General features: G+C 38.6%; 1 protein-coding gene across 1 annotated transcript; it reads left to right on the top strand.

Moving 5' to 3' along the window:
- The first annotated feature begins 11,131 nt into the window (after window positions 1–11,131).
- LOC118579187 (regenerating islet-derived protein 3-gamma-like) lies at window positions 11,132–13,180 on the top strand. The gene is made up of 5 exons (XM_036180312.1): window positions 11,132–11,207; window positions 11,734–11,852; window positions 12,047–12,184; window positions 12,763–12,886; window positions 13,113–13,180. Exons 1-5 carry the CDS (start codon window positions 11,132–11,134, stop codon window positions 13,178–13,180), a joined length of 525 nt encoding a protein of 174 aa, XP_036036205.1.
- The last annotated feature ends 543 nt before the right edge of the window (window positions 13,181–13,723 follow it).

Consider the following 13,723-nt stretch of genomic DNA (forward strand, 5'->3'; position numbering starts at 1 on the left):
GGGAAGTTCACAGTCACCTGTAACTCCAGTTCCAGGGATTAGGCTACTGCTTCATCACTCTGCACATAGATACCCACACACATAAACACATAACCACACATGTAAACACATACCCACACATATAAACACATGCCCACACATATAAACACATACCCACATACATAAACACATACTCACACATGTAAACACAAACCCACACATATAAACACATACTCACACATGTAAACATATACCCCTACACATAAACATACACTCACACACATAAACACATACCCACACACACTCACACACACTCACACATATAAACACGTAACCACATAAAAAGATACCATTTTAAAATAATTTTAAAAATTATATAAGAGCATACACATGAATAATTATTGCATTTATAAGACTACAGTAGAATGCATAGGAATTATTTTGAAATTATTACTATTAGTATCATCTATATTCTTGTTTTGCAGTTACTTCCCAGTTGTCAAAGGTATATTCTCTGGTCCTTCCTCGATTTACACCATTGACCTTCATAGATTTTCACATTACATCTTGGAACTAAAAAAGCTAACACCTAGTTGGACAAAATCCTTAGGTACGCTACACATTTGAGACAAATGACTCTTATTTCTCTGTCCTTTTTAATTCTTTCATATATTATATCCTGATCACAGTTTCCCCTTCCTCCCCTCTCCCCCAGTCTCTTCCTCCCACCTTCCATCTCCCCCAATCCACAATCCTTCTAATTCCCTTCAGAAAAGAGCAGGCCTCCCAGAGCCATCAACCAAACATGTCATAATATGATACCATAATACCAGGCACATACCATCACATCAGGGCTGGATGAAGCAAAGTAGTAGGTGGAAAAAGGTACCACAAGCAGGCAAAGGAGTCAGTGACTGCCCCTACTCCTGCTGTTAGGGATCCCACTAGAACATCAAGCTACTCAGCCATAATATATCTGTAGAGGATCTAGGTGAGATCCCCACAGGCTCCCTGATTGCAAGCCCTCATGAGTTCTTGTGAATTGATTCTGTGTGACATGTTCTCATGGTATCTCTGACCTCTTTGGTTCCTCTGATCCTTCCTCCCCCTCCTCCACAGGACTTCCTGTGCTCCACTTAATGTTTGGCTGTGGGACTCTGCATCTGCTTCCATCTCTTGTCTCTTTGATGAGGATTCTGCTAGGCTCTGGTCCAAGAATACTTTGCAGGCAGGATAAACTGTAGGTCAAAGGTTTTGTGGCTGGGTTGTTGTCCCAATCCCTCTACTTGAGGCCTTGCCTAATTAGGGAAAATGGCCCTATTACAGTCTTTGTGTCTTGCATTATTAGGATTCTTTGCTAGTGTTACTCTCATAGATTTCATGGAGTTTCCCCTGAACTAGGTTTTTTTTTTTAACCTCGTTCCCCAAATGCCCCCCAAATTTCAGTCATTTCTCCCAGTATTTACTCTCCCTGCCACTTGATCCCTCATGTTCTCAACTCCATTCATCCCTAGTCCTCCCGCAAAACATAATTTATTTCTGCTTCCCAGGGAAATCTTTGTGATCCCCTTAAGGCCTCATTGTTAACTAGCTTCTCTGGGTCTGTAGACCATGTCATGATTATCTTTTACTTTACAGATAATATTCACTTAAGTGAGTACATACCATGGTGACCTTTCTGAGTTTGAGTTACTTCAGTCAAGATGATTTTTTCTAGTTCTATCCTTTTTCCTGCAAATTTTTTGATGTCATTGTTTTTAATGAGTAGAGTAATACTTCATTGTGTAAATGTTCCACATTGCCTTTATGTGTTCTTCTATTGAGGGACATGTAGATTGTTTCTAATTTCTGGCTATTATGAATAAAGCTGCTACAAACATAATTAAGCAAGTATCCTTGAGATAGGATGGAGCATCCTTTGGGTATATGCCCAGGAGTCATATATTTAGTTCTTGAGGATGATTCCAAATTTTCTGAGAAACCGCCATATTGATTTCCAAAGTGACTGTACAAGTTTGCACTACCACCAGCAGTGGGGGAGTATTCCCCATGTTCCAGTTCCTCACCAGTCCAAGTGCCTGTTTTTTATATTAGCCATTCTGACAGCTGTAAGATGCAATCTCAAAGTGGTTTTGATATGCATTTCTCTGATAGCTAAGGATATTGAACATTTATTAGTGTTTCTTGGACATTTGGATTTCCTCTATTAAAAATTCTCTGTTTAGATCTGTACCCCATTTTAATTGGATTATTTAGTTTGTTGATGCCTAATTTCTTGACTTTATATATTTTGGATATTAGCTCCCTGTCAGGTGAAATTCTTTCCCCATTCTGTGGGCCACCTTTTGTCTTATTCTGTTAGCCTAGACTACATTCTCAAATGTCAACCTTGACACTATGGTTTGCACTAGAGGTTTATAGTGGTACAGAGTCCAACATGGAAAAATCTATTCCTAATGACTCTCCTGATACCTTCCTGTAAGACTGTTAAGACTTCCTCATATTGTAGTCTCGGATTCTGCATTGTCAATAATTATAGATTCACTGAAGGTTTCAAGCCACTCTAAGTGTCTTCTCTTGGGTGGAGACAGCTATTTCTCATAGACTATGGCTGAGGCCCACCCCTTGGTTTCATTGTCACGAGTTTTGAAGGCTGTATTTCTCCTCACAGTTTTCCTCTTTCATGGTAATTCTCTTATTTCTAAACTTCACTGTGACTTCTGAGAATATGCTGTATTTAAGTTCTTGTAATGCCTACAACTGGAACACTTATGAAAAAGACACCAACTTAAATCTCCCAGATCAAATATTGTTTTCTCAAAGCAAAACCAAAAGATAAAATCTATGTTTGCATAGATGGGCACCTAAATGCAGACATCTAAGTCCCCAATAATTGTAAGTCTTACAGCCCTGCTATAAAAATTATTTAGAGCAATTTCTATTTGCTCTGAAAGCTAAATTACACCAGTCTTCCTTGAAGTACACATATTTGAATAAAATGACATTTAAACTCACATCTGACTCAGGAAAAGTAACTAACCAATCACCTGTGGAAAATTCCATTAGCAGAAAGCAAATAAGATGTCATAAAATTAATGAATCTATCTACTGAGGTGATTTTTTTAATAGTACCAAGTCAGAAAACAATTAATTTCTTCTTTTTAGAATTTAATTCATGGCTGCTGAAGGCCTGAAGAATCTTAACTGAAATGAAATAAGTATTTAATACCAAGAAGGAAGAACTCACTGGGATCATTCACTTCCATTTCTCATATAGCCTCTAATGTACAGTGTTGCCTAGTCCAAGCCATATATGCCCTCTCTCTTCTTGAGTTCATTCAATGTAATTTAGAGTGAACAGCTGTCCTTTATAGTATACAGGATAGTTTGAAGACAAAGGTAACTAGTGGAGAATATCAATAAATTAGTCAGTTTCTTAAATTAAAGAGAAGTTGGAACTTAAATCATTCAGACAATTTATAGGGAGATGAGGACTAGTATTTGTCTTTTTATAAGAAAAGGAAAGTGGTGATATTGTATTTTGAGTAAGTAAGGAAAATCGAATGACTCCACTGAGGACTCTCCTTCATAATATCCATTAAGGTAATGTAGCTTAGCAAATAAGTACTCTGAGATACTGGCCACAGAATTTCCCTGGAGTTTTTAATCCTCCTATGCATAATGGGATGCTGATTTTCTGGGCTTGGGTCTTCTTAATGTCAGATGCTCTCCACGGCAAATTAAACATGTTTACGACCCTTTTCCTTTTGCCTCATGTACTAGTGAATGGCTCTATAGCAAAGTCCAGAAGTACTCTTACATCTTCCCTTCTCTTCCTCTCAGTGGAAGCTGGTGACAGAGGAAGCTGGGGAATCACTTTGGCCTTGATGATACTTTAACTGATCTGTTACCAGGCTATTCAGTCACTTCAGATGATCATTCCTTCATATGAAAATCGAGGGTATGACTAATTGAGTCCTAGTGATCCTCTGGATATTTCATTGATGTGTGCAGAGTTCTGAGTACAATGTCTACCACAAAATCAGTGCTACATAAGTAGTAGTCATCATTGAACTCCTTCACAAATTAGTCTGACAATTCTTTGATAGTACTCTTAAAAAAAGTGAATTCATTAATGAGTCACATCTTTTTAAAAAATTAATCCAATTTTCTGATACTTAAGCATATTCTGAGAATAAAGAGAGCTAGAGAAGTGTGACCACTTGCCCCTAAAGGGAGTGCTGTTATAGGTTAAAGAAAAGTACAGACAATAGCTACAAAGTGCTTCAGTGGTGCTACTTTTCAATACCCTCACCTCAGATGAAATGGCGGTCTTTCTGCTGAGAGTTATCAAGCACCAATCCTTTTTTCTTTTCTTTTCTTTTCTTTTCTTTTCTTTTCTTTTCTTTTCTTTTCTTTTCTTCTTTTCAAGGCAGGGTTTCTCTGTGTAGCTTTGCACCTTTCCTGGAACTCACTCTGTAGCCCAGGCTGGCCTTGAACTCACAGAGATCCGCCTGCCTCTGCTTCTCGAGTGCTGGGATTAAAGTTGTGCACTACCACTGCCCGGCTTCAAGCACCAATTCTATCACGAGCAGCCATTAAGAATATTATTAGCTTCTATTTACTACATTATGTATGAGACATCATGATCAATGATGTCTGTCCATTGTTTTACTTGATTCCAAGTTCATTTCATGAGCCCAACTTCTTAATCACTGTGCTTTCTGCTTGTCTTTGGACTGGCATGTGTCACAGCTCGATGAGAACAAGTCTCTGAGAGACCATGGGGCTACTGTAGGTAGTAAAGGTAGTGCCATAATCTTAAAGATCCATAATATCTTGGATATTTTCTAAGCTGACTACAAAACCTTCTCAAATATTGTAGTTGGTACCTCTCACTACATCCTCAGAGAGCTTTGGCCACCTGGGTTTGTCTTTGGTGTGCTCATGCTACTCCACTTTGAACTTCCTGGTGTTCTGCGGTGGATTTCGTCTCTGAGATACATCATGCCCTTTCTGTCTACCGTTCAATCCATCACCCTTACCAAATCCTAAAGTTTGTGTTTGCATTTTGCTTCTGTGTTAACTCTTGGACTTTCCTGCAATTATAGTGAAATCTTGTTTATTACCTGAAATTTTCCCTAAACAATATACAGAACATGAAGAGAAGGCAATAAGAGGCATGTGAAAAATATTCCTAATATCCTAGAGATTTTTTGAGAAGTTTTGTCTATGAAAGTCACTTATCTTTGGTTCCTACTTCAAGTTGTGAATTGTGAACCCCAAGCAGCAAAGTTTCCTTTATTTTAAACTCTGACTAACTCACAAGATCCAATATCTTGAAGAAATTTATTTACATATCTGAGTTTTTAATCTGATCCCCTCCCTCCCTCTCTCCCTCCCTCCCTCTCTCCCTCCTTCCCTTCCTCCCTCCTTCTCTTCCTCCCTTCTTTCCTTCCTTCCTTCCTTCCTTCCTCCCTCCCTCCCTCCCTTCCTCCCTCCCTCCCTTCCTTCCTTCCTTCTACCTTTCCTCCTTTTCTTTCTTTTAGTAAACTTTGGTCTAAAAGTTGACCATGAGGACAATTTCAGTACTTTGACCCTTGATTTAGTTCAAATATATCTGAAAATTTTCGGTGTTAAATTCTGTATGCAAAGTAGGTTTTCTTATAAAGCCGCTTAGGGAATAAACTCAAAGGCTTAGAAAGTAATCACCCTTTGAATAAAGTTATTTAATCTAAACTGCCATGTGATGACTTTCTAAAACTCATTTTGTTTACACAACTTACAAGGAAAGGCCAAAGAATGTGTTTTCATTTTAGAATGTTATTTCTAATAGTGAATAAAAAAATAAAGTAGATGAAATTATCCATAATGGCTCCACTTGCAGACTAATTCTGCTATCATTTTCTATTTCCATAGATTCTTACAGATGACTTCCATGACCGATAAGAATTTATTTTTCCTGCAGATTGAGATTTTAGTATGGTTTGCAACAAATACATTTCCCCGGGGCTCTCTGATCCACATTCATGATATTCTAGTATTCCTCAAAAACAGAAAACTTAGGACTTGTACCTCAGAAACTTTTGTGTCTAACATCTTATTAGAGAATTGAGAAATATATACCAAAAGTGATAAAGTTATCACTCTAGCATATTTAATTTTGGAAATAATATCAAAATCTCATTTTCAAGCTGAAAACACACCATGAAGTTAACATAATTATGAATAAATATACTAGAGTATTAAATAAAATTTAGGTTTAATATACTAGTTGGCAAAGGTACCAACCCATACTTAGTAGAGAATGGGCAAAATGGCAATATGTGATTTATTTTCTCTCTCTTCTCTCTCTCTCTCTCTCTCTCTCTCTCTCTCTCTCTCTCTCTCTCTGTGTGTGTGTGTGTGTGTGCATGTGTATGGCTTTTAGGGTTCTGTTAAGGGTAGACATATGTGCTGCCAATACAGGCATGCATGTATGTACGTATATGGAGGCCAAACCATCTCAGTTTTTGTTCCTTGGGTGTTTTCTACCTTGTCTCTCACCTATCCTGTAACTCAACAAGCAAACAAAGCTGGTTGACCAATGGACCACAGAGATCAATCTATCTCTGCATTCCCAGCACTGGGGTTACAAGGACACAATACTATACCTGGTTTTTTTGTAGCCTAGGTTCTGGAGATTGAACAAAAGACAACAAAGGTAAACTAAATCACCTCATAAGCCATGAGAAACAATAATTTATTTCAAATTATTAACTTTGGGGAAAGTTTATTGTATATCAATATGTCATCAGAGGAACAGATAATGGAAAATCATACAAAGAGATTCAAGAGAAAGATGATGACATGTTTATATTTATTTCATCCTTAAATAAATAGTATCTTGAGATTAGAGAGCAGAACATACAGACACTGTCCTCTGATCTCACCTACATTCAAGTTTATGAGGAGTACTGAAGACTTATGGATGGGGTTGGGTGGAGTTCTCCCTTCTATACCCAAATTGTATTTCATAGATTCACAAAGGTTTACCATGGGTACAGAAAGGGGACCGAGAACTATAGAACACATGACTTGTGACATATGACTTTTGAAGTATCAGACTTCAACACTGATCATCAGTTAAGAAGTCTCCAGTATTTCTATATTTTTGCTGCTGAATGGAGAGGGGGCAGTAGGGAGGAGCAAGAATGGAAGAATCAGGTGGGAAGAAAGAGAGGAGATTGGATTGAAGGAGGAATTAGGGGGAGAGAGAGAGCTAAGATTAAAGGGAATTTGAAGGGCAGTATGGAAATCTAGTGCAGTGGAAAGTAAAAATGAATTGACTCCTAATGATATTCTGCTATACTCAGAGATCAGTATCTTACTCAGCCATCATCAGAGAGGCTTACTGCTGCAAGAGATGGGAATCCATGCAGAGTCTCATAGCCAGACATTACGCAGAAAGAGCGAGAGAGAGAGAGAGAGAGAGAGAGAGAGAGAGAGAGAGAGAGAGAGAGAAGGAGAGAGAAAAGGAGAGAGAGAGAACATACTTGGAGCACAGAGCTCTAAACTTCCTCAAATCCCCACCTCCTCTCAGAGCTCAGAGGAGGCAGAAGAAGTAGGCAAGACAGGATACCAGGAGAAACAGGCCCTCTAAAACCACTGAGCAAAGCTCACACTAGCTCACAGAGATTAAAGTAGTAATCAAAAATCTACATGGGTCTGTGCCAGATCCCCTGAATATAATAAACTATAGCTTTTAAGTTTAGTATTCTTATGGGGCTCCTGAATCTGTGAACAAATGGGTCTCTGATTCTTGGGCCTGATCTTGGGGCTCTTTTTTTAATGTTGACTTGTCAAACTTTAATATGATGGCGTTTGTTTTATCTTGTTTTACTTTATTTTTTAAAATTTGTTGCTATCTCCTAGAAGCCTGTTCTTTTCTAATGAAAGAAAGGGGTGGACCCAGATGGGATGGAACATGGTGAGAAACTGGGATGAGTAGAGGGAGAGAAAACTGTATTTAGATTATATTGTATGAGAAAAGAATCTATGTTTAATTAATATAGTACCTTTCTTAACAACACCTTTTTAAAAAATATTTTAATTTATAATTAAATTTTACATATCAGCCACAGATACCCCTGTCCTCCCTCTTCCCACCTTCCAGCAAGGCAAGGTCTCCCCTGGGGAGTCAGCCCAGCCTGGTAGATTCAGTCGAGGCAGGTCCAGTCCCCTCCTTCCTGCACCAAGGCTGCACAGTGTCTCACTCAGCATAGACCCTAGGTTCCAAAAGGCCAGGTCATGCATCAAGGACAGATCCTGGGCCCACTGCCTGGGGGCCTCCTAAACAGTTCAAGCTAATCAACACTCTCACTTATCCAGAGGGCCTGGTCCAGTTCCATGGGGGCTCCTCAGCTATTGGTTCACAGTTCATGTGTTTCTACTAGTTTAACAATGCCTTTTCTAACTCTGCAGGCTAAAATTTAAGTGTTTATTTGAAATTTATATGTTGACAATATTTTCATGCTTATTAAATTTTTTTATTAACTCTAATGACTAATTTAGATATTCTTTAGGGTTTTATTCTTTATGGAAATGGAATGTTTGTACAAATACTGAACGCTCTATTGACTTTTTTGATTGTTTAATTTTTGTTTCCTTTTAAAAGTTGTGCTTTCCGTAATATGATACTGTTGACCAGAACCATAAGGGTGGAGAATTTATGTTCCTGGTTTTGAAGGTAATGTTTCCAATATTTTGATTTCCTGTCTTTGAAGGTTTCTTTACCCTTCTAAAGTATTCCTACATACATCTTGATTGTTACCAATGTCCATAGCTCATTAATAAAAGTTAGATTTATACTAAGTACATTTTTCTCTCCAATACGATCATTTAATTTTTTTCATTCAAAAAAGAAAATTTCTCAATATGATATAAACAATAATGCTTCTTCCTGAAATTACCTTTGCATTCCTGAGGCTAATTATTCTTTCATGTCATTTATTGTACAGATTTGATTTGTTTAGTATTTTGTTCAGGAAATTTGCATATAGGCTCTTGAGGAAAATTGGCCTTTAAATTTCCTTCCCATGTTAGTTCTCAGTGTTTCCTTTTTTCCAGCATTCCATTTTATCCAACATTTTATGAAAAAATTATTTAAATTCAAAGAGAATTGTATGATTAATTCCCATGTCTGTTACTAAGAGAAGGCAAAGATCCTTTTATTGCCTACCTTGGTCCATTCAACCCCAACTTTTTTTGTCAGAAATGCATCAGACTATGCTGATGTAAGTTCTAAAAAGCATATTTCATTTGTAAGTATTGTATTAAGTTTTAAATAATAAAATTATCTCACATAATATAATATCAATATCCTGGTTGACATGTAAACTCATAGCCCCTTATCTTTATCAGATGCTCACATTTCACCCATAATCTCATAATTATTGAGATTTTTCCATAGTAGTATCTAAATGTATTTTACATATCAGACTCCCCATACATTTCTCTCAGATGTTAAGTATTGTGTTATCTTATTTCATTAATTCATTGTTGGAATTCAAACTTTCTGGATTTTTTTTCTGGTTACATTTGCTTTGATGTAGCATAAAATCTTTTCCTATAATCAAATTTCCTAGAAATTGGTAGATAGATAATAACAACTTCTCAAACCATTTTCCTCTTGGGTAATCTTTAAACACCAAATTATCATCAAAAAACTAATATTCACATATCAGTGGTATTTATAGCACTAGACATTAAAGTAGGCTATAAAATATTCACCAATTATATTTGAATATTTTAAAGCATTTATTAAAATGCCTGTATGTTTTGAAAACTATATGTATGTCATGTCATTTGCCAAGGAAAGCTATGGAAGCCAACTTGCTTTTCCTCAGGACAACCATTGCTCCTCAGGGATAAATAAGACTTCCACATACATTCAGAGTGTTTAAAAGCATGGGTTTAAGGGATGAGGTTTATTAATATTGTCACCATTGTTTGTTGTAGTTCAAAGTCATTCTAATGTGAAATGTTATCTTCATTCTGCCTGTACTTGCATAGGTGATGGACACAAGTTGATGACCCTGGCTGAATTAATGTCAAAGCACACACCATTTACCCACCATTTTCTCGACCCTCTCACAAAGAGGCAACAGGAGAGCAAGTTCATTGAGCCACTGTTCCTTGATATTGCAGCTAAAATATTGACTCAAAAGATTATATCACGCTTCCTACAAATCTTGCTACAAAGTTCAGACTTTTTCTACTTGCCTTCAAATTTTCCCTTCCTCTTTCAACTAATACCTCCTCATCATCAATAGTTTCAATTCCCAACTAATCAAAAATTTAATTACTAGCATATTATATATATATATATAATTACTACAAAACAAAGTGCCAAGATTATACATGTGAATATATGTATAAGAAGTATAACTTCTTTCTGGTGTAACCAAAGTACACAGCCAATATTTGTTTTCTTCAGTAACTCAACGTTGCAGTATTTTGCAACTGGTGTTACAGCATAATCCATAACACAGTTATCATTTTCTTAAATTTCCCAGCACAAAGTATCTGGGAGGAGGTGGGGAAAGTTCAAACTGCACCTACACCTGATAACAGAGCAGGGCTGCTGACAGGAAAGGGCTACATATGTAGCAATTCACAGTCTTTGCCAGGAAGAAACTTGTGATTTTGATGGGAACCTCCTAGAGCCCATGCCAAGTACCACCTACTTCCCTGACTTGCATAAGCATTCCAGTTATTCACTTTGATGCCCCTCCCTCAAATTCTCTTATAAAAGCAGAGTCATCTCTGTCCTGACAAACCATCCCAGATCTCTGCAAGACAGGTAAGTGAGAGCTGAAAAATGAGGAGAGTCTTACAGGGATTCACCTCTCATACCACAGAAGATATGGGAGAGTCCCTGCTCTCACAGAACAGAGGAATCTGGGAATCAGCAACAGTTTCCTGGGGGAGTTTTCAAGAGAAGGGGAGAAGATGGATTTTTTTTTTTTCATTTCAGAACCCAAGAAGGAGAATATTAGTGTGTGTATCTCTACAGTTAGTCAAACGAGAAGGGATGTGATGGTTCTCTCAACATGTCCTCTCTTACCATATTTTCCACCATGACTCTGGTTGTTCCTCCCTCACAGACAAGATGCTGCCTCACATGACACTTACCAGCCTGTCCTGGATGTTGCTCTCTTGCCTGATGCTCTTATCTCAGGTGCAAGGTAAGGTTTTCCTGCCTCTGGAACTGAATTCCCTGTTATCTAGAGCCCCTTGGCTCTGAAGAGTCTTATGTGGTAATGATGAAGAGAGTCCCACGCAGAAACACCACCTGAAAATCATCCATCATCCTGCTTTCCTCTAAGGCACTAATGACATACAGTGAAATAACAGCCCATTACTGAAACTAAAGAGGTTCCTATTTTTCTAGGAACTTCTAGTTGGTGAGTTTAAGAGTGGAAGTGGGGCAGTCAGTAATGAACTGATGAGAAAGAAAAGGAGTGGATGGGCCAATGCAAGACTTAGTATGCATAGTAGGAGAAGAGTAAAGCCTAAAATCAAAAGGAGACCATTTCTCATAAAGTCCATCAATTTCAAGACCAAGATGAGAAATAAAAGGTGACAGAGTCTGTATTGTGAACTTAATCTCAAAAGACTGACTTTACAGACATTTGCGAAGTTGATCATCCCATCTAAGCCACACTCTTCATTTCACTACACCCCTGTCTTTATCTCCTTCTTCCACCCCAGGTGAAGATGTCAAGGAAGATGTGCCCTCTTCACGAATCAGCTGCCCCAAAGGCTCCAGAGCCTATGGCTCCTATTGCTATGCCTTGTTTAGGATTCCTAAATCCTGGTTTGATGCAGATGTGAGTGCTAGAGGTTGCAGAAGAGGGAAACAGTGGGAAGTGTGTGCCAGTCACAGAAGAAGTGGGCTCTATTCCCCATGGTTCCTTGAGAATCAGAATTAATGCCCTGTCTTTAAGTAGCCTCTATTGTCTACATTTGCCCACCATTCACTAATGAGATCTCAGTCTGACTCATTCTTCCCTTTCTTACCTAGCTGGCCTGCCAGAAGAGGCCCGAAGGACACCTTGTGTCTGTGCTCAGTGGATCTGAGGCTTCCTTTGTGTCTTCCATGGTTAGAAGCAGTGTGAACAATGCCCAGTATGTGTGGATTGGGCTCCATGATCCTACACTGGTGAGATATCATCTCCTCTCACCTATCTCTCATAGATTTTGTTCCCTGGTTCATTTTCTGTGTTCATATGAGAAAGTCCCAATCATACACAGAGCTCACATTCTGGACTTCATCTGGGGTAAAGGGAAATCCCTGAGCTCTGTTGAGGTCCTAGTCTACAGATGACATTCAAGTAACTGACCACTGTCTGCTTTTACAAAGTTCCTAAATGAGACTTTGGAAATCTCTTCTGTGAGATTCAGGGTGTCTGCACCTATGATTCTGAGAGAACATCAAATGAGGAGGATATCCATATTTGTTCTTCAGAGAATAGATATGGGCCTTGAGGTTCAGAGAAATTTACAAAAGCACAACTTGCGATGTTCATTAAGGGCCATGTTATCTTTCCTGGGTTTAAATAGATTGTATCAGCAGAGATCTGATAATAGGAGGTAGATGCTCAGGTTGAATTCTGGGTAGTGTCTGAAAGACTAGATCAATTCCATGAAGCTGGACATAGGTATCAGCTACTCCGAGGAAGGGATCATGCAAGCAGAGCTTCAGTTGCCGTTCTTTTCCCGTGTCTCCCTCTTCTCTAGGGCCAAGAACCCAATGGAGATGGATGGGAGTGGAGCAATGCTGATGTGATGAATTTCTTCAACTGGGAGGTGTCTCCTTCCAGTTCTTCAGGTGGTTATTGTGGCAGCCTGTCACGAAACTCAGGTAAGAAAGAGGGCAGTCTCCTCTGAAAACCAGGGTTTTACCACTCTTCTTCTGTTCTCCATCTCTTGTCTCCTTTCATGTCTCCTTCCTTTTATCTTCTCCCTGGAGTGAAACACTAGTAAGATGACTGAAAGACCCTGACCTCCAGACCCATATCCTTGATGCCCCTTCTTTGAGTTTATGAAATGTCTCTTCCCCTTTTATTTTACTTCTTCTGTGTCTGCAGGATATCTGAAGTGGAAAAATTATTATTGTGACTCAGAGTTACCATATGTCTGCAAGTTCAAAGCCTAGAGAACAGAGTTAGCAGCCCGAGTTTAGCATGCACCTCACCGTGATCAAGAACCCAAGTGTGAAGTTGGATGCCCAAGAAAGGAACATCCTCCCTGCACTGCAAACCTGACCTCTAGTGATTTCTCCTCTTATGCTCTTGCCTTGCTTTCATTTGAGGCTCTCCTGTGTGTACTCAGGCCTGTGTTCTCAAAGTGTAATAATAAAATACATAACTCATACCTATATCCTTTTGGCTCTCTTCATTTAGTAAAGGAAGAAAGTATATCAGTTAAAGGAAAGAGATAAGCAGAGTTAAATTTTTGAAAAAGACCCAGTTATGCTGGAAAGGGAGAGACATTTTCTGTAGTAGTTAACCACAAGTGTTTTCATGCTCCTATAAGCTATCCTTCATGCATCTGTAAAGAGTCCTAACTAAACCTGTAAGATCTCTCTCTCTCTCTCTCTCTCTCTCTCTCTCTCTCTCTCTCTCTCACTCACACACACACACACACACACACACACACACACACACACGACAAAAGCATGAAAGTAAAGGGGGGAAGG

The sequence above is a fragment of the Onychomys torridus genome, chromosome 3, assembly GCF_903995425.1.
Source record: "Onychomys torridus chromosome 3, mOncTor1.1, whole genome shotgun sequence".
NCBI lineage: Eukaryota > Metazoa > Chordata > Mammalia > Rodentia > Cricetidae > Onychomys > Onychomys torridus.